Genomic DNA, 22307 nt, shown 5'->3' with positions numbered 1-22307 from the left:
TGTTTTCTTTTCTGGAAGTAAGATTAGGTTTATTAAGAGAAGTTTTTGTTAGTTATTTTGGCATTGCTCTTTTCTGAAGTGATTACAACTGCTACAGGTTTGCTAGACTTTTGAATTATTTGGCTTTGTTTGGAAAGAGGAGTTGGAAGAATCACACACACACTCACAGCCCTTGTCTAAAATACAGCCCAGAGTATCACTAGTCTTTCATTACTACTCGTGAAAGTAGCTTATTTATTTACTCACTGTAGTTCAAAAAGTGGAAGGACAACAACAACTGGTAGTGTTTATATTAGTAGAGATGTTGACAGTGCATATACTTGTGTTGTCAATGAGTAGGTAGAAGTTTCCATTCAGGATTTCACGTCTACAGGAGTGTTAGTGTGTTAGCGCTGACCTGTTGTCCAGCCTGTGACTCTCCCATGATGAAGCGATCTCCGGGGCCATCAGCAGCTACACGCCAATGAAAATGATGTCGTTAATCACGTTAATTAGGAAAATTAGACCATGGCGATTGAAGTTTATTGATTTTAGGTGGCAGACAAGAAGACAGGTTAATATTATGTTAACTTTATTTCAAGAGGTGAAACCTTGATATATTCTACATTCATTGCACTTTTAAGTGAAATATTTCAGGCCTTTATTGTTTCTTATTATTGTTTCTAGGCACTTTTAAAAACCTAAGACAAATCAGACAGGATTTACAATACAGAAATGTCTGTAAAGCATCTGATTTATGCACACTTGGCCTCCTTTTGCATGAATTACTACATCACTGTGGTGTGACAAGGAGGTGATGAGGCCGGGGCAATGCTGAGGCCAGGGCCTCCATGGGGGCCTTAAGCAAAATTAAATTTTGGGGACCTTCATCAATGCCAATATTAAAGCAATAAATTGCTTTTGGGGGAAATCTGCACAGTTGTAGTCGTGTTGCTTCCATCATCCCAATGTCAGCCGGGCATGTTCTTACCCTTATATTAGCTTTAATCTTAAATGGCAGCAATCTCCAAAGAATGATCGTATGTTGATTTTCACTTCATATTCAAAATGGCACAACATTGAGGTGAATATGGTGTCAGCCTAATAAAAGGTAACAAAATGAAATGCATTCATTGAAATTATGACAATGACTTAACTAAATATTTAAGTAAAAATAAAAAAAATAACACTACAATGAAATGCAAATAGCACAAAAGAAGGTACTAAATATATATAAATATATAAAAATAAATAAACAAATACTTAAATAATAAGATGGAATAAAGAGATGGAACTCTAATAAGAGTACAAAATGGTTTAAGTACAAAATGTGTCAAGAACTTTTGCCAGAAAACTAATAAAACAATAAAATAAAACAAAAAACAAGATAATTAAATGGCCCTGGTGGTCACAGGGCCCTAAGAGGGCACTTAGTTCGCTTATACCTTGGTCGGACTCTGGCTGAGTCATTATTGAAGCCTAATTTGCCTTGATTATGTGTTTTTATTATTAAGTTCTCCCAACTTCTTTAATTCAGTTTGCTTTAAAAATGTTCTCAAAGCTAGATCCAAAGCCTATAATATTTTTTTTAGCTGTAGGCTATATTTAAAAAAAATGCACCTGTAAAAAAAACAAAAACAAAACAAAAGCTAAGTGGCAGGTGTTAAATGAGAATTTCATAGATCACAGTTTGTGTAAAATACGAGATGGTATTATTGTTATTAACGGTCTCACCTCGCACAGCGTAGCCATCTTTAACAGAGGCGGGGAACGGAGGAAGGTTATCTTTGGCATAGATGTCCTGAGCGAGCACTCGACCCAATCCGCCTACAGAGAGGAGACCCATACACATGCACAGTCTTCTAAGCACAATAAAACAATCAACTGACAATAATACAATTACAAGAGCCATCGTGTGTGTGTGTACAGTTGTGTCTCTACTGTCGTTGTTCAAATAAAATCAATGGATCTGATGTTGAAGTCGTAAAGACTATTTACATTTCTAAAAATAGACATAGAAATCAGCAACCCAACCCTACTTAACAGCTTCATAGTGTAAAAGCTCTAAAATGCATCATGATATTGGTATCAGTAGATACTCGAGACAGGAAGGAAAAAGTGATATTCCTAATGTCAGTAAAGGGTAACACAAATGAATGAAATGTAAGACCTAAGAAGGAGAGTCCCAGAATTACTTTCAAAATAGAATGACTTAACAACCCCCCCCCGCCCCACTTTTGAACCCCCGTTTTAAACCAAAACAAAATGTGCTGAGAAGACTCACTTCTGTAGTTAATGACTTCAATTCCCAAAATAGGCGTCATCTCTAGAACAGTGATGAAGGCTTTGTCCATTGACGTCAATGGGAACGGGGACATGCGATGACGACGTGCCACTTTACTGATGTCCACTGCACTGTGGCCTACACACACACACACACACACACAGAGAGAGAGAGAGAGGGCATTAATCACATATATGGTATGGTTAGTAGCTTCTTGTTGACTTGATAATAAAATCACACATAACTGTCTGATCTGTTTGTTTGTCTTCAATGTGCATATTCATATTCATATGATGTTAAATGCTAGCTAACACTAGACGAGATGGGCTTGCTGCTAAATAAATGTCAATGCAGCAACGCACAGGGGTAGAATACACATTAGTATTTATTGTTTAGAGGTGAATTTGAATGCAACACACATCCTTGTTTACCTCTTTTAACCACATGACACTTTGGATAAACAGTTGCAAGCTAAACAAACAGCATCAGATAGCACTGTTGTGATGGTAACTGATATTTGTAATTACCGAGCGACAGTGGTGGGCCGTTGCATTTTCATGGCCTAACAGACACTTTAAGGAAAATGTCAGGACAAAAAAAACAAACAAAAAGAAAAAAATAAATAAAAATGATGCATTGACCTCTATTGATTGGATTATTTTGTGACTTTTGGGAAGTTGAATATGCCAGGCAACAAGTCGAGAATGTCACGCGCGACGGAATATCATGAACACATGTACAGACACACATGGAGTCTGAGTTGACTGTCTAGAGCTAGACTATATCTCTGAGTGCTACCGGATGCTGAAACATGTTTTCTTTGTCAAAATGTCATAAAAAAAAAAAAAAATAAAATAAAAAAAAATGATGAAATGAAATGTATGATGATAATGGGGGCGGGACTAGTTAAGCTTTGCTTCTCCCGCTTTCCCTTTCGTTTATGTATATTGTGTGAACTGTTGTACCGAAATAAATAAATAAATAAATAAATAAACGACAGTACAGGTCTGAAAGCAGCTTTAGACCACTTCCACACGGACATGTTTCCAGTAACCACAGCATCGTTTCAGGAAGTCTCCATCCACACACAACCCCCAAAAACGACTCAAAATGCTGCATACATATGGCAGGCCTGTAAGGGATGCTGTAACGCTATCACACCAAAAACGGAGAATACGATGTTATATAGTACAACAGACTGAAACAAGTCAGGGACATAAAAGAAAAATGTTTTTCTTTTTTTTATTCAGCTTTATTATGGCGCTTTTCCAGTGCTAGCACTACTCGGCTCTACTTAACTCGACTCTACTCGGTTTGGTATCAGCCACGTTGTTTTCTATTACTTCATAGTTCCTCAATGTGGGCGAGGTCTTCAAAGGACGGTTGTGCAAAAGTGCCGTGATGGTGTTTCATGTGTGACACAAACACACAAACATCTGCACCTTGCCGCCAACGGGCCACAGTGTATTTTTTTTGTGGACAGCAGCCAAGTACTCACTCAAACAAGAAACTGTTTGATTCTTGAGATGGACACTCTCTGCCATGGGCAGAACTGACCATTTCCTTCTGTGAAAGTAGTTACGATTATGCTAGAAAGTTGCTAGATTAGTTGGTTGTATTATCAAGCAGCAGTTGAATATGTGCAAGGATTTTGTGTCTTCTTGACGGCTGCATTGAGAAATTGACTTTTAAAGGACCACTGAATAACAAACGCACACACGCACAGACAGACTGAACTTACTGGCTCTCAGAATATTCTCATTACTGCCACATCGTGACTGAACCTGCAGAAGAGAGAGACAAACACAAAATTCTACATTTGCTCATAGTTCGATACAGATTTATGCTGGTAAACATCTCTCCCAAATCTCTCCTACATGACGAGACAGATGCGCCGGTGTAGTATAGATACAGTAAATGTAAAAGTAAGATCAGTCAGTTTGTGTGTGTGTGCATGCGTACCTTGGGTGTTGGGCACGAGGCAGTTGAAAGGCGGGAGGTTGCCTGTGTTGCCCGTGGGGACTCGGAAGGGGTGGAGCTCAAAGAGGCAGAATCTCGAGGGAGCACCTGAACGCCTCGGGAAATGATCGACTCCGGGATCTAAACACAAACACAGTTGGATTTTCATTTAAAAAAGTGATAATTTTATGCATAAACTTGCCTTGTGAGGGGTTGTCGACTCTGTATGACCATTTATTTATACTTGCATAATATATTCTGACTAATCACTGGTAACCAAATACATGCACCACTGAGCCTCATACTATTAAACCCAAGTTCAAGGCACTGTGACAATCATTTGAGACCAAGTTATCACTTAAATATTCATGTATTCTGTTACCTTTTCAGAGGATAGTGGTGTTTACTGTGTCCTTGCACTGACCAGAAGCATGGGACTGAGACCTTCATGTTATTTACTCAATCACATTCACATGAGGTAAACAAAGTGTGTGTCTCTCATATTTCATTTCTTCCTTTCTTTAAAGAAGTAATACAAGGTTATATGAAGTTTAGACACATACATGTACTGGAACCTCTGCAGGTAACAAAAATCACACCATGCCTCCAGGTACCTCTGATTCCTAGTGAACAAGGCTGGAGTATGTTCACTGTGATGGATTACCTACCTGCAGCAAGTTAAAAAAAAAAAGTCCCTGCAAATAGATTTTTCTCCTCAAACAACAGTGAAGTGACAAGAATATCTTAATGGAAAGTAGGAAAACCATGCTTAAGCTTTGAAAGAAAAATGTAAGGTGAATATTTCTGTTGGATTTTTTTGGAGGAGCAACAGAGCCTAACAACCTCAGCGGTAAATCAATCTGATCAGGTATTGTCACAGAATTAGCAAGATGATCAACAGGACACCCCTTTCCAACTGTAAACCAATTCTTTGACCAAAGCCTATATAGAAAATCAGCAATTTTTTTATCAGAGCACACAGTGAGTTGTTGATCCACTAGCAATTTCATCAGTAAGTTCAAATGTTTGTTTTCTTGTTACTTCTGTGTTTGATATCTTTTGTTTGGAATAACATTTAAGTGACACAAACTTGCCCAAACGAGGCAGAAGCAGACCAGCAGCTCCTGTGTTTCTGTCAGATAAAAGTGCTGATTTTCCTCTATAGTTTTTGGCAGAAGAGATCACTTTAGTGGCAAACACATTCTCAGTATATCACAGACTTAGCTGGCATGAATTTTAGTATGTGAGGGATTATAATCTGCCACTGTGTTACTGCCTCGTGATGGCAGTGAGGGCAAGTGTCTAGGGCTGGTTCCTGGCAATGCACAATCAGCGAAGTCAGTGTCAGAGAACCTTGTCTCATGCAACAACTTCAAAAAACCTGAACTATGTATTTTTTTTTTTTTACTTTTTTATAAAATGATAAGTTATGGCATCTTTTTTTGAAGGAATATCAGACAAATACTGACTATTCATGTAGCTCTGTTTTGTTCTCCATCGACTCCTAACAAAATTACGTGGCTTCTTCGCTGCTTGCTAACATTTCACTCACTTCACCAGCCGGACAGTAACGGTTTACACTGACAACAGCTGCCTGTTGTTGCTGGAAATGAGACTGATGATGAAAAACATTGACAATGTGAAAACAGAACAGTGACATCTGACGAAAACAGAAAAGTTGGGTTTTAACAGTCTGTGGGTTCATCACTATACTGTATGTACATGTAGTCCTCCTCACTTATCACTCCTATGAGCTGCAAGTGTAGCTTTAAGTGCATTAAACATCATGTATATTTTAACATATAACAGGTATTTAAAGCTGCAGTACATAACATTTGGTACATTTTTGTTGTTGATGTTATTATTCTGCCTCTGTTTGGTCATTAACAGAAATGATGTAACATTACATTGTATGCTGCACCTGAACATCTGAATCAGGTTCTGTCAAGCAATACTATCAGACCTGACTGAGGAAGTGTTTGTGTGTATACAATAACCAGTAGCGTACCGTGGGGTTTCAGTCAGGGCCTTCAGTAAAACACGCACAAACACAACCACATACAAAACACACTATTATGCACTATATTCACAGACAGTTGATCTGCAACAACCATAGCGCACACGCACACCACTGCGCATCTATAGGCTACTGCATCATTACCACCACATCTTCCGTTAAGTCACTCAGCAAACGCAATTTCACAAGCCACCATATGACACAAAAACAAGCTTCCACAAAAGCATAGGCGTCAGCTACGGGGGTAACACGTCCCCTGCACTATTTATGATCAACAGTTTTGTACTCACCACTTCTAAAAAATGTTATCAATTTATCATTGACACTCGAACTACCGGAAATGATGTACCTCGTCGGTGTAGGTCTTCTTTTCTCCAAATGATCACCGTGAAAAGTGCACACGAAGGAGATCAGAAACATGATCGATCGGTGGTGTTAATGCAGTGGCCATAGTTTACTTCAAAACCCGCCAAAGGTTCAAACGTCTGGGCCTGGGGCGTTCTGTCACTATGCATCAAATTTTGATTGGCTGACGACACACAGTCAACGTTATAACCAAATAGGAAATGGCAGCTTCAACAAAAGGCCAGCAATACTACCAGAGCAGGTCCACGGACCTATGATGCGTTTAATGACATCCAGGAAAATCCAGCTCAGCTTCACAAAAAATAACCATATTCTTTCTGGAAATATAATCATAACATACTGAAAAAGTAATTCAATTCAGACACGTTCAGACACACATTAATTTGATTATTAAAAAAAATTAAATAATAATAATAATAATAAAAATACTTTTTTGATATTGTCAGCCCACCACTGACAATAACAAAGCAGGCGCAGGTGGGGGCAAAAAACAGTATTGCCATCAAACTGCTGAATGTCCGGATCTCACAGTCTCACTTTAAGAGCCGATGTTGCTGTTGCCTCTGTCAGTCTCGACATAAAACAAATCACTTCCTGTGTGCAGCACGGGAATAAGATCTAAAAAGTGCTATACTGAGAAACAGAGAGAGTCATGTCTGTTAAACCCTTTGTTTATATTTTAAAGTAACGTACTGCAGTTTTAATGATTATGTAAAAAAAAAATAAAAAAAAAATAACACCAATCTCATGTGGACTCATATTATAATATAAATTGCTATATTGCCCATGCTCTTGACCAAAGAAAATGGTGCCATGGTTGTTAAATACATTCATGTTGGTGGTAGTTCTTGGGGAAAAAAAACAAAAAAAAACCTTTGTTGGCCCAAGAGTGTGTTACAGACAGATGACATGATGAGTTTGTGCTCGAGTGTCTCACCTGCTGGTCATGACTACAGGAGCAGGTGTAATGAGTGGGTGGGGCGGGTGAGTTGCCGGGCAGATAGGGACCCCCTTTAGCCATGACTTCAGCATGGCTTGTCTGATGGACACACACAGATGCACATTGGTACAGACAGACAAATGAAATGAAATGAAATGGTGACAGTTTCAAAAATGTGTTGATAGTTTCATGAAACATCAGTGGCTCCTGAAGATGCTTTAAAGACTTACATATATAAACTGGACACTCCTGAAGTAATGATCTACATCATCTAAATGAAATGAATGACACAGGTTTACAAATGGCGTTAAAGGCCCCCATAGAATGAAATATACAGTTTCAGTGTAGCTACTGATGACAGCTATTACTGGGAAACTGTGTTTTCCATAATCTGCATCAGCCTATGGAATTTGAGCAGTATATAGATAGTGCTGCTGCTGCAATGACCCAATTTCCCCCCTGGGGTCATTAATGTTTCATCTATCAGATTTTGAGCAGCAGCACAGGACTTTTTTTTTTTGTCTTGACCACTCATTACCTTAGCAGCGATGGCAGCTGCGGTGATGTGGGAGGAGCCATGCTGGGGGTGGTGGTGGTGATGATGGTGGTGGTGGTTGTGGGCATGGTGACCTCTCCTCCGGTCTTCCTCCTCATCGTCCTCCTCCTCACACTGGGTCCCGCGCTCCATGGTGTGCGTGTTGCTGTGTGTGTTGGCGTGCATGTTGGTGTGCGTGTTGGCGTGCATGTTGGCGTGCGTGTTGGCGTGTATGCTGCTGTGTATGTTGCTGTGTGTGTTGGCCAGCAGAGGGGAAGGAGAGGGCAGCTGCTCCAAGGCGGCGTGTGTGGATTTGACTCTGACCGTGGCCTCCCGCAGCAGGTCGATTGCGTGGGGCAGAGCGGGCAAGATGAACTGAAAGCACTCCTGCAGAGAACAACAGCATTTATTTCATCTTTTCTCATGCAGTGAAATCACTAACTTCAATATCTCCCGTAAAATTTGAACTACTAGGGCCAGCTACTTTTTCTGATATGATTTGGACCCGTCTCTCACTCTCCCTGTTTTGGCTGTCAGTCTTTAATTCGCTCTCACCCATTACATCTGTTAGTATTCCCCCCTCGCCTTTTAACTGGCCTTTTTGATGTTTCATTCACTGATGTCTTACTTCATGGAACTAGCTGCCTTCCCCTCCCTTTTACCAAGATGTGTCATTCTGATAAACTGGAAGAGTTTCCTGTAAAACTAAAAAAAGTTTAACATTCCCTTCATAGTTCCAATTTCGTTGTGATCGTTCTACATGCTACACTGAGAGGTATAGTCACTGCATTTTACCTTTTTTTTTTTAACTCTCCTGGATCGACAAACTCCAAATGATATGAAGACATTTTCTAAAATGAGAACTTATCGATGTCCGAATCACTGAACCTTCTTTTACCATTTCATTTAAACTGTTGACAGTGGTCCCTGTGTGCTCAGTTATGGTCCAGTTCCATTCCACTGGTAACTGAAGCAGGTAGGTATAAGGGTATATATGAAGGGCAGCGTTTATGGGTTTTATGTGATCTGAATGTTGTTGAGGATTATTTAATTTTCTGCTCCACTGCCCTGTATACACTGACTGAACAGAGAATTATTTACTTTAAAAACTTTCCAGGAGAAGAACCCTCATTTATTTTTATCTGATTGTGATATGTTACATTGGCTCTTTAAGAGTGAGATCTATGCCATATTTACAGCTGATTGTCACTCCCTTTGCGAGCTGCTGGACGTCCTCCATTGTCGTCTCTTGTGTCGTGTTCGATGACGTCACACCAGTAAGAGCTCACGCTACACAACCCTGGGCACAGCCCACACACCGCCTACCAAGTAAAGGTTCTCAGTCAAAATGCAAGCGTGACCCAAGCCTGGCGTTATTACCTGACTGTAATTCCAGACTGTAACGATCCATGATGGTAACACAGCACATATAGCAACCACATAGCAACAGACACAGAGTCACCGGTGTCAGGGAGAAACTGGTTAGTAAAACTAAAAATGAATGACTTAACAATTGGGGAACAATCAGAAAAATGTGTTTAGTATGAGATTTACTGGTTGTGAAGTTTGTTCTCGCTTCTCTACACTCTCTCTCCCTCTCGTTGAGCAGAAGTAGTGTAAAGTCGCAGTTTCAGTTACAAACATCTCAAGCACGAGTTTAATTCTCATTAGAACATATTGTTTTCTCCGAAGACACAAGCTGGATCTGTGCAGAGGTGGAGGCGGAGCCTAACGGTAAAATCCCTTGTTGTGATGAGAGAGTCGTGTAGAACTCCTGTGTGGGTGTTTTCAATTCTGCACAATTTTTTCTTGGACATGTTAATACGGTGTAGAGCTGTCTGTAATAAAAGTGCCTGTGTAACATTTGGCAACATGTGGCTTTTTGTCATTACTTAACTGAAAAAAAACACATATATACATATATATGTGTGTTTTAAGAATAAGCACAGATGAGGGTCATACCTGAGAGCCCTTCTTGCTCCCTGGCAGGTTGATGATCAAAGTTTTCCCACGAATACCACACACCGGCCTGAATATAAGAGCCACACCACACACATTAATGGGGTTAGAATTATAGAGATGAGTACTGCAGCTTTTACATATGTCAGATAGTCTCACTGAAAAGCGTGAATTGCCTTTACCTGGACAGCATGCCCAGTGGTGTAACATTGAGTGATCCCATCAGCATGGCCAGAGCCATACCTGGAGCCTCTCGCTCGATCACCTCTCTGGTGGCCTACGACATAAAAACAAACACTTACTTCATTCAAACAACTAACACCGTCTGTTATTTCAGAGAAAAACAAGTTGAATCACTATATTTCCAGTTTTTAAATCAGTATTAACTTTTATTCACTCCTTTATTCACTGAACTTCTGCAGGCGTGTTTGCAGTGCGGTTTACCTCCGGTGTAACATCACGTGGTGCAAAGCCAGTTCCTCCAGTAGTGAGAATGAGATTCAGCTCCTGCTCGTCACACCACTCCAAAAGAGTGTCCTGCTCAAGTGAACACAAAGTTAATAAAAACTAATAATACAAACTAAAGACCATACCATACCAGCTTCTTGTGTTGATAACTAAACCAAGTTCTCAGTGGCTAAGAGAGCACTGAATTAACAAATCACTGTTTCTGGACAGATTATCCACAAACTCTTTGGCTGATAATAATAACAATAATAATAAAGATGAACCAAATGTGCCATATTTTCATAATAAAAAGACCAACTCAGTTTGGGGAGTGTATGACGTCTCACTCGCAGCAATGAACGCCACACTTTATGAAACATGTCCATACTGGGAGAGGGAAAGCGTGTTCGGACATGAACATCACTGAACGACTAGGTTGAGACTGAGAATGCTCAAAGCTAATTTACGCACCTTGATTTCATCGATCTCATCTGGAACGATCTTGTAGGCTGCTATGACTCCTCCTAGCCTGCAAGGGGCGACAGAGACACGTTAACGGTGACGCAAACACGCGACTTTTACTCGTCAGTTACACCTGCGTTGCGGGCCATGGGCTTTGAGTGGAGTCTCACAGTGAGGGATCGTGGACAAGGTCTTTCAGGTTGACACCACTTCTGTCCTCAGCCAGGTTCTTGAAACAGCTGTCACTGACTGAAGAGGAGAGAAGTTCAGGTTACACAAGACAATATACGTTTATCAATTACATATCAAAAGATACCAAGATCTTTGAGTGTTCATCTCTGGATCTTATTGTATTAGCATTTTACACTGATGAATACAACTTTAACATCAAGCACATGTGTGACAATGAGCCAGCCTGCACCCTCAGGGCTTCAGACTAACCTTTCCACAAAATGTAGCACAAAGTTTATGTGCGCCAACATTTTTCCACATGCCACCTTCAATTTTAAGGGTTGCCTTTTTGCCAGTTCCCATACACAAACATTCACACTTGGTACGAGGTGTAGGTAAACGTTTGTCTTCATTAGAAGCACAAACAGCTTGTGTATGCACAAACTCAAACACACACACACTGAACCTAAAACTGAGGAAGCTAAATGGAACTTAGCCTTAAATAATATATTTTATTACACCTGTGCTTTTCCTTAATGTGGCCTGTCAACATGTCTGACATTCATTAAAAAAACTGTGGGGGGAAGAAACATTGACAACAGAAAATTGCATTACTAATGAGGATAAAAAGAAAAATCCTTATTATTCTTTTTTTAAAAAAGAGAGTGAGATATTGATTATAGGGCTGAAACAATTACTCGATTCATCGATTTTTCAGCTTCTTAAATGTGAAAACTTTCAGGTTTCTTTGCTCCACATAACAAAGAAATCATTCAAACTGAATAATTTTGGTTTGACATTAGAGAACGTCATCATTCTCAGGTATAAAAAAACACTGATTAACATTTTTCAACATTTTATGGACCAAACGATTACTCGATTAAACCAGAAAATAATCGACAGATACATCTATGTTGAAAATAATTGTTACTTGCAGCCCTAGTTGACTAGTCACCAACTCACTTCAGGTAACTAACTTCAAGATCTGTGCTCTGAAAGACTGACTAACCTAAATGTAAAGCTGTAGAACATACATAAAATAAAATTTGGGACATAATTGTCTTTTGTTTTTTTATTGTAAAAGGCTGAATTTGTCAGCTGGTTTTGGCACTAGCGGCTCCACGACCCTCCTGTGGAGGATAGCACATAAGTGTCATGTCAGGTGAATGGGTATCAGTCATTATGGTGGAAAAGATGGCAACAGAGCTCTAGACATCACGTGACACAGTTTTTATGAACCGTCATGTTGTCAGCCTCAGATGCAGCAAAAATTTAAAGGACTAGTACTGGATTTAACCTGTCAGAGTTCACTGCGCACTTTAAATCCATGGAGATCAAACGATATATCGCAAAACTTGACAGAGTGAATATATCAGATCCTTATAATGCCCTGGTGTGCTTTTTATGAGTTTAGAAATAGCCGGAGAGGACATTATTCCAGAGCCGCAGTATCCTGATTTTCAACTTCTTGATGAACTTCCCGTCATCTTACTCCAGAGAGTCACTGAAAGTTTACAAGAGTCTGGAGGGAAACAAATGGACGCAATCTGGCTTTGTGACAAACATTCAAAGCTGAAGCCTACTGGCTAAACATAGCGTTTTTGTCACTGGACAGGTAAATGTTGCGCTAAAATAACATAAGCATTAGCAACAGACAGTGTAATGTAAATCGTTACATTATTAACTGAGAGTTAACCACAAAATTCTTTGCTGGTGTTTGTTACCATCACTCCGTCTTCTTCTGCGTGCTGTGAGAGCGTTTCATGGCAGTGATTCACCTCCACCATCCCTCTAGATCTGTGGAGCTCGAAAATAAAATGCTCTCCCATTACCTTATTAGGCACAACATCTATCTATCTTTTTCTATGATAAAACAGTCGGCAAAGAGACAAGTTTTCTGATATATTGCTTGATTTATGTGCCGTCTACTGTATACGTCTATGGGATGAACCACGTTGTTTCCTACCAGGGGGGCGTGTCTGAGGCGTTACTGTACTTTGGTTGGGTGACGTCAGCTACTGGAGCTCTATTGAAAGGTTAAAAAAATTGAGTGCAATGGAAACAGATTCCACGAATAAAAGGATGACATTTGGAGCTCATGTGACTTAAACATCACTCCAGCCTCCATATTTCACTGCCGTGGACAAATGGCAGACAAGGTGAACATGGAAATGTGTAGACTGAAGGGAACCACCATTCCTCTACATAAATACATATGAATGTTAGGGGGTTATTGGCAAAAATCAAATATACAACCTATGAACATGACTAAATAAGTTTGTTTGCTTTAAAGTAAAAATTGTTTTCTTTTTGTAACCTAAGTTTAAACCTCCATATATGCTTGAAGCAAGGGCCTTGCTTTATAGAGGCCACCATCTTGCACCACCATGTCTCAACAGCAGCCTGAAAGGACAAACCCAGACAAAGTGTAACCACAGACTGTATATAGAGATGATGTATTTGGCTGAAGAATTAACTCCAGTTTTGAAGCCACCAGAATGTCAGTTTTTGCATCCACAAGTTGACAAATGTCACCTGCAACCACACACTTATTGAACAAGGCCAGCTATCAATCACACTGGTGACCATGTTGAGCAAGCAAACTGCTTCTTCCACCCTACTTCTTTTGATTTCAAACCAGAAAACTATGGGCATTTTTAAAGCAGAACTATGCAGGATTTTACCCTAATTTCCTCAGTGAGTCATTGTGACAGTTAAATGTTTGGATGTGAGGATATTGGCGGCTGCCTCCACTCACTCTACTCTCTGTTAGCAGAAAGCCAGCCTTGAAAGATCAGGGCCCTTGACCCAGAGTCCTCAGAGTCATGAAGTCTTGCAAGAAACAGGAATTGCTTCACGACACTGCGCACACACACACACACTCAAGCCAGGTATCGGCTACAAGATCAATGTTCATCATGGCAGAGCCAGTGAAAAAAAGGGCAGATAAAACCATTGTTGGAGAAAGCAAGGAAAAAAAGCGACCAGACTTGCAAAGTTTGGCTTTACACAATTTATGCTCACTACGCAATCAAAGAAGATCAGTAGCCTTTCTGGTATGAGGCCACTCTAGTAGAAGAACTTGCTGAGGAATCCTCCATGTATGACAATCTGAAGTCTCACCATTAGAGGTCACTAATTCTTTAACACTGGCACCTTGAATTTTGCTCAACCTACCGCTAATCCCCTAATAGTGGGCACAGTGGAATACACAGAAAATGTTGAGATTTTTTTTTTAAATAAATCAGTAGAAAATTTGCAAAATTGTGCTTTTTATCACATCATCGCCAAGTGCCGTAATTAGACATGTCAAACAAGACATAAAACGGATTGGGGACGTGTGTAAACGTGACAGGAGTCAGTGGGTGTCAGGTGGATGTGTATCAGACATATTGTAGCTGCTGTGCTAGTGAAACCACGACAGTCTCCTCGGCCAGTTGTTGCTGCTGCTGCTTCTGCTGCTGCTGCTGTAGTTGATGCCTCTCATCCTCTTAGCATTACTCTCACGTCCCCCTCTGCCTGGGAAAGGAGACAGCAGGGATACTGGGGACTGTCACACGGCTCTATACTGGTCCCAGTCCACTGCACGACTCACAAACAGTACACTACAGCGACAATTACAGAAGCGACTCCACCTGCACAGCAGAATATTTACCACCATCGCTTTATAACTAGCTTTTAATGGGCAACCGAACGCAGGCTACGTTATTTCATACATGTACTCCTCATTTATTTAAATAAAACCGCAGTCACTGCGTCCAAATATAACAGGGCTGTCAACGGAACCATAAGAGAAGTGTTAATTAAAACAACGTATCGTATCTGCAACGGCACATGAATAATGCAGCTCATTCGGGCTCCATATGTACACTGCCAGAAAAATAAATTACACCAAGCTAGCAACATACAACACAAGGCAACCACGAAAAATGTTGGTTTGAATTTCAAAATAAAAGCGCAATTTTAAAGCAGTACGGTTAGTGGAGCCGAAACCGAATTTTGAAAGTCTTTGCCGGTTTTTCTTTTACCTTCTTGACGCTACATTACACGTGTCACTGTGGCTGTCGTGAAGCTAAAACACCGAACATGACAGCCACTCATGGCCCGAACACGAACACGTTTTACACTCCAGCACACAACCGTAAATAACGCGGATTCAGAGCCGTGTGCACATGTGTGTGACCTGTCAAACGACAGGCAGCCGCCGTTCGAGCCAGGTTAGCGGTCCGGGCAAACGCTAGCTAGCTCTGCAGCGAAGACTGCACGTATCATGATATCGACGTCCACGGATAATCCACGACAAAAAAAAAACACACGAGTGCAACACAAAGAGGCGCTTTGACGCATTTACACGGACTGTCCACCCACCTGTCAAAATCCCCACTCGGGTCTGATGGTCGTGGTTGGTGAGCACCATCCCGTCCGCCGCCATATTTACAACCTCTGTCTGCACTGTGACGGCACGTACATAGAAACTGTGTGTGTGTGTGTGTGTGCGTGTGCGTATGTGTGTGTGAGAGAGAGAGAGAGAAAGAGAGAGAGCCCATAGAAACAAACAGAGGACCAAAACACGTTTAAACCATAGCAAGCGGAGACATTTTGGATTGTCCACACAACTTTAAATGGCTTTTCGGGGTTAAAACTGGGTTTTAAGGTCAGGGTTAAGCGTTATAGGGGTAATACATAGGGTATAGGGAATACATTATGTTTACGAGGGTCCTCACTAAGGGTGCTGAACAAGAATGTGTGTGTAGGTGTGAGAGAGAACCATCAGACATAGCTTCCATCTACTCGTGTCACTTTGTAAACCACCCACTCTCCTGAACCAAAGTCTACAGCAGGGTTCTCAAACTCTGATGATCTGAGGGCCACATGAACTTCAAGTCTGGTCAAGAGGGGGCCGGTCAGTGTTTAATACAGAACGATATAGTTCAAAAGAGAAGTTGCAAATGTCAGGCTGCATAAAACTGTCCCACGGCAAGTTTGAGACCTCAGGTCTACAGGGAAAATAACGATTTTGCATCATGGCACATACATCGGAAGCAGAAATGAAGTGGCTTTGTAACATAAGGGTTGCTGGTTCAAAACCCACTGCTCCTGTTCACTACTGGTGTGGAGTAAGGATGGGTTAAATGCACTATCAGTAATCAATAATTGGTTTGTGTGTACAAAAATAACTAATTCTTTTTTTCCTTTTACAGGTTGCCGCTCCATTGCAGGTCCAACACACGGAGATGAACAACCATTCACTCTCACACCTATGAGAAATTGGGGAAAACATGCAAAGTCAACGCAAAAAGACCAGGTTGTGAACCCAAGTCTTTTTTCTGCAAGATAACAGCACTAACCACTTGGTCACCGTGTGGCACTTCGTAGTTATTGTGTGTTATTTTGTAACACACAGCAGTGGGGGGGATAAAACCGTGTTACATGTCTCATAATGAAGGATGACAGAGTCATGAGGTGGAAGTGTGACTGGCAGTAAATCAGTCTGCTGACTGTGATGAACACAGCATACATTCACTCAGCAACACTGTAGAAAATGACCATGAGAAGGAGGTGCTGTAAAGTCTAAAATAGACGTGTAAAGTCTGAATCACAAGTTTATTTTAAGGCCAGTTTGACGTTTCAACTGTGCTCAAGAACTTCTGGTACTGGATGAGGCAGATGTACTGTATGTCTTGTTTTGAATGTTCTGACTTTTTTTTTCTGACTGTTAGATGTCTTTGGTTCTCACTTACTCACACTCACTCACTCACAATCTTTTACCACTTTACTACACGAGGGTCGCTGGTGCCAATCTTAGCTGACATCGCAGGGCCACACATAGAGACAAACAACCTTCCACTCTCACACTCACAGTAAATTTAGAATGTCCAGTTGCTAATCCCCAAATCTGCATGTTTTTTATAAAAGAAATTAGAATAAAATAAATAGATAAATAAAACCAATATCACTAACGAATGTACTGATTTAGTAAAACTAACAAAAATTTAATAGACATACAAAGTAAGTAGAAGTTCCATTAAAGAGTCAGACAAACTAAAATAGTAAAATAACAATCAAATGTATGATCAGGTAAAAATTATGTTATAAGCAGTCTAAAGAGGTGGCACTAATAAAATAAAATATAATTTGATTTTATTTATATTATCTGCTTCTTGACATTGAAAATGAACCAAGTATTATCCAGCTCAGCTGTGCCTTTGTTCTTATCACACAGTGTTATTTTAAGGCAGTAACACGTGTGCGTGCATGCGTTTCTATTCATTAGGACAGCCTAAACAAAGCATACTCTATAACACTTAACATAATGCCTGACCCTAACTTAACCTAACCACAATTCAAATCCTAGCCCTAAACCTAACCAGTTCCCCAGAAATGAGGTTCTGCCTCATTAGGACCAAGTTTTGGACTCTATGAGGACTAGTGGTGTTAAATAGTTCACACACGCAAGTAATTAAGCAGCAGCTTTGGTCTGTTTGCACATGCAGGCAGTTGTTTAGGGGAACACTTGAGTTTGAGGAGAACACATTTGTAACAGACAATCATGTTTGCAAGAAGTCAAAATGTGATCTTGATTAAAAGACGTGAAGAAGAATCCACTTCTAAAACTTTTCATGGCCGCTTCTTGGTGTGTTCAATAACAGAGCAGCTGTATGAAGCTGTCACTTGCTCAGTCGTGAGTATGCGTCACTCTGTGTGCAGTAAGGCTGCAACAATTAATCAATGAATCAATTATTAATTGATTGCTAAAACAAATATTTTTTTAAGGAAGCAAGTACATATCATATCATGGTTGATATGTGAAGCGACTTCTATTCAGGAAACTAAATAAGTTCTGACACCGGGAGTAATTTGGATGACGCACTGAGATCGAAAGAACTGATTATCTTACAGTAAAACACACAGCTCATAAAATAAAGTGATTACCAAACGCTTCAATACCCATTCATGTCCTGTCCAGAGAACAACAACAGGTGAGCAGGTGCCTGTGTATCTGTGCATCACAGATTAACTTCACCATGACCTACTTCCTTCTGACCTTTATGTCACACTATGAAATGGTGAGTCTTTCGGCAGCAAAGTGGAGCCTTGTTATGTGTATCCTGTGTAAAACAAGACATAGAATTCAAGTTTTTCACAGAATACTTGGCTGCCCCTGTGATCTCAGGGCCCCAGGGAATTATTTACTTTACCTGGCCTGTTGCAACATCCCTGGAGGTCAGACAGCGGGTCATTGATCCAGATACTGCTCTACTTTCTGCTCTATGTGAACATGCAAACTGTTTTAAGCTGTTGAATATCATTAAAGATAATGTATATTTATATATATATATATATATATATATATATATATATATATATGTGATGATATATCTATGTGAACATGCAAATTAATGAATATCATTATATATTTATATATATATATATATACATATATATATATATATGTACATATATATATACAGTATATATATATATATATATATATATATACATACATATATATAATTACAGTGGACTTATCTTACTGTTAGTGTTCTGAATCATCAAACCAAAGCTATAATGAACAAAAATGACAAAAATGTTGACACATATCAGAGTTAAGTGTACAAAAAAGTATATGTGTGTTGGGGTTATTGCTTGCACACACACACACACACCTACCTGCATTGATGATTCGTGAAGGTTCAAAGGGCAAATACCTGAAACTATTCTTCATGAAGAGTTCAAGTAACCACTATTAAATCGCTGTATCATCACCGTAATCACAGTGTATCACATCTTATACTTATTCTACGTTAGAAGGTCAGACATAGAATGTACACTTAGCAGCGAACACTGCTACGACTTAACTTCATATTTTGCTACAAAGAGGAGTCAACGTCTGCTTTGGCGACACTGCCCCCACGTGGCCAAACTGAGTACAGCACCAACATCGAGTCAAGTGTTGAATCCAGTCCTTACTATACATTCATGGTGACGAAGAGAAATTATAGACATGTGATTATTAGAACAAGATATTTAAAAAATATAATAATACAATATACTATAATCAAAAAAAAATCAAATTACTTCAATACAGTGAAGACAAGAGGCAGTATTATTATCCATATTATTCTATATGTCAAAATAAGCAAAAGATAAGTCCTGATATTAGTTACTCACCTGTTGAGTCCATGATGAAGTGGCAAACACATTCATGCATCAATGATTATGAGCCTGATGAACAAAAAGTGCTAAAGTATAGCAGCTGCCAGTTCTGTTTATCAGTTTTTTCTCAGCACAGGGTTTTGAAAAGACATTTTTGAGGTTGCGTGGTGCAGCTGAATCCTTCCCTTCCAAGTGTGTAAACACTAGCCTGTCCGGTTCAGGATTTATTTCAAGATTTTATTGCTTGTTTTTCAGGTTTTAAATGTGCTAGCCCCAACTTATTGATGCGATTTGATACATGTCCACACTCCTGCCAGAGTAACGAGATCCTCCAACCAGTTGCTCCTGGATGTTTCTAGAACAAGGTGCAAAACCAACCAGGTGTTATGGAGTCTTTTCAGTGGCTGCTATCAGTTTACGGAATAGTTTAGACTTTAGAAAAGTCCCTACTGAAAACACACCTCTTTCTTTTCAATTCAGGATAAACTAGACAACTTTTTATATTATATTATATATTTCTACATTTATTTGTAGTTTATTTTTTGGTTTGTCTTGTATTTGTTGTGCCTGTGCAGCATTTTGGGGTTGTTTTAAATGTGCTGTATAAATAAAGTTGATTTATACATTTAAAGTTGGGTATACACAAAGCCATGGCTCACGTCCCTCAGAACAATGACACAATTCCCACATCAAACTTCACTTCAATTTATTGCTTCATATTTTACACGGCATGTGTCAACAGAAAGTGATGCTTTATTTTGTGTCAAAAATGTCAATGTACACTAGGTGGCAGCAGTGAGAGGTGCCAGCTCTGACACGAAGAAACAAGTGTGTCCTAAAAATAATAATAATAATAATAATATAATAATATAAAAACAATGTATTGCTTGAGATAAAACAAAAAAAATACATTTAATACAACTTCTGAAACATGGAAATAGGAAAGAAATAAAAAATAAAATCAGGTGACACTTGGAGAGAGTCTTCATTCACTTTAGGTTAGTTGTGATTTGAACATAGTTAGTCCAGTATAATTCATTTTGATACATTTTTTTAAAAAAAGACATTCAGAGTTAAGAGAACGCAGAAAAAATTATCTAACGGAGCTTTGATGAGTCATTTTAACAGCAGGCATGACTGGATTCTTAAACATTGAGCTGGCTGTTAGTTTGAAGTGTGAATGTGGCTCTACGTTTTGGTTGAAAATGTATAAATACTGGCAAACTTTATCATACCAAGAGAAAAACTGTCCATTCAACTCCTGAACAATTTGTTTCGTAAAAACAGTTTGGGCTTTCAAACAACATTTGCATTTCCTACACATTCTTCCTTTTCCTTCCTTCCCTGTTTTTCCAGCAGCAGCCATTTCACATGTGAACAGATGTTGATATGCCAGTGCTCACCAGTGCTGAGTCAAGACAAATGCAAAATACACAAAGGCTGAGTCAGCGGTAATGTCTGACAGATGCTTTTTTACATCAGTTTGCAAAAACAGAACTACATCATTTATCTGACATGACCTTTTTTTTTAACCCAAAAAAACCCATGCTGTAGTATATCATGGTAAACACTGTTTGTGAAGTTGATGTCAATCTCAGCAGCCATTGTTCAGTTGCTTGCCTTGATCAGCCTCATCACTGCATTCTCAACGTCGTTCCTGGCGACTGCTTCTGCCACAGCAGTGACCCTAACCTGACCTGCTTCCACACACATTCACCTGTTCTCTCTCCTCACTTTCACATGACACCTCGCCACACACACTTTCCCCTGCTCCAACTTGTCAAATCACATCGCACGGAATTAATCTTCCATCCCACGTCACATGACGCCCACTGAGAAAATAAACACATCCCCATTTGCTTGGAGAAGCTTGGCTGCATGAAAGTCCTAACGTGTGTTTTTGTTGTTGCTATTCACAGATCAATGTGTCAGTGGCGTTGGGAGCTAAATGAACTGAAGAAGATGTTAAAGCTACATCTTTGTTTCTCTACTCAGCGTCTGTCATGCGGCTGAACGTGCCAAGCTACTGTTGCTCAAAATAAGATGCGGGCAATTTCTCTAAGTCTGCAGCAACTTAGTCAAAAAATGCTCCATGCTATGACTCCACCACAACATGGCTTGTGTTGTTCCAGCGTCACATCCACATAAAACATTTTCAGCAAATCTTTGACCTCCCTCTTCTGTCACTTCTTCATCCACTCTTCCCTCTTCCTTCTAATGCCTCTGCCCTAATTCTGCGACTGCTCCTCTTCCTCTCCTCTTGCACACGCCTGCTGTGAGGAGCATGTAACCCCTGATCTGGGCCTCATGCCAGTGAGCGTTGTCTGGGTTTGATCCTTGGATACAGCTGAGAGAGAGAGAGAGAGAGATACAGACAGAGAGAGAGAGAGAGAGTAGTGTCACTACACCATGTTGACATTGTCCACAAAGTGTATGAACATCGTAAAGGCACACCATAAGAATTAATCTGCCATAAAGAAACACTGTGCAACATTTAGTTGGGTTTATTTCAATATAAATATGTTTGTTGAAGTGTATAATCACTGTCAAATAAACATCATTTTGGGTTTCATGGCCTTTAAATCAAAGTATGTACATTAAAAAAAATGGATGTAGTGAAGCCAAGGATGTAGGACAGTGGCAGCAGTTAGTAACCGCTGCATGAAAAGAAAAGAACATTGAATGGAAGTCTATGGGAAAATGAACCTCTACTTCTCAATTGATGAATAACTCTGGTATTTCACTAGATTCAGCGCTCCTAAATCTAATTTAGTAAATGATGTTCCCATTTAAAGGAAAATAGATGATAAAATACTGGTTTCAAGTGTGAACGTCCAGTTTCAAAAAAACTGACATGGTGTCATTCTATCCTTAGATGAAGTATTTTATTCTGTACGTAGTGTGGAAAAAAAGTGGAAGATTAATGTGCAAATATATGCATGATATGATATGATATGATATGCAACCATGTGTGTTTGTCTTGTGTTATTACTCGCAATTCTTATTTATGAATGCATTGATCTGGGGAAGC

At 39.7% G+C, this 22307-nt stretch overlaps 2 protein-coding genes across 9 annotated transcripts in view; both read right to left on the bottom strand.

Moving 5' to 3' along the window:
* The window catches only part of gphna (gephyrin a), a 28549-nt gene extending 9082 nt beyond the window's left edge, over positions 1–19467 (bottom strand). Inside the window, exons 1-13 of one of the 4 annotated variants that reach the window (XM_044046915.1) lie at positions 19292–19467; positions 11119–11197; positions 10958–11015; positions 10484–10576; positions 10222–10316; positions 10043–10109; positions 8084–8467; positions 7543–7644; positions 4226–4363; positions 4005–4047; positions 2264–2401; positions 1714–1821; positions 398–453 (exon numbers count right to left, since the gene is read on the bottom strand). In XM_044046915.1, coding sequence (XP_043902850.1) covers positions 398–453; positions 1714–1821; positions 2264–2401; positions 4005–4047; positions 4226–4363; positions 7543–7644; positions 8084–8467; positions 10043–10109; positions 10222–10316; positions 10484–10576; positions 10958–11015; positions 11119–11197; positions 19292–19331 — 1401 coding nt within the window. In that variant the 5' untranslated portion in view covers positions 19332–19467. Of the gene's footprint in view, positions 1–397; positions 454–1713; positions 1822–2263; positions 2402–4004; positions 4048–4225; positions 4364–7542; positions 7645–8083; positions 8468–10042; positions 10110–10221; positions 10317–10483; positions 10577–10957; positions 11016–11118; positions 11198–15487; positions 15596–18790; positions 19037–19291 lie in introns of those variants that run through there. The other 3 variants (XM_044046913.1, XM_044046916.1, XM_044046914.1) reach the window with 3 other exon arrangements.
* Positions 19468–19965: 498 nt separating this feature from the next.
* ppp1r13ba (protein phosphatase 1, regulatory subunit 13Ba) overlaps positions 19966–22307 on the bottom strand; it is a 47013-nt gene continuing 44671 nt past the window's right edge. For all 5 annotated transcript variants that reach the window (XM_044046910.1, XM_044046909.1, XM_044046908.1 and 2 more), the window contains one exon: positions 19966–21623. In XM_044046910.1, coding sequence (XP_043902845.1) covers positions 21582–21623 — 42 coding nt within the window. In that variant the 3' untranslated portion in view covers positions 19966–21581. The remainder of the gene's footprint in view (positions 21624–22307) is intronic.

This window comes from Solea senegalensis, linkage group LG16, assembly GCF_019176455.1.
Source record: "Solea senegalensis isolate Sse05_10M linkage group LG16, IFAPA_SoseM_1, whole genome shotgun sequence".
NCBI lineage: Eukaryota > Metazoa > Chordata > Actinopteri > Pleuronectiformes > Soleidae > Solea > Solea senegalensis.
This window is presented reverse-complemented; position numbering and strand designations above follow the sequence as displayed.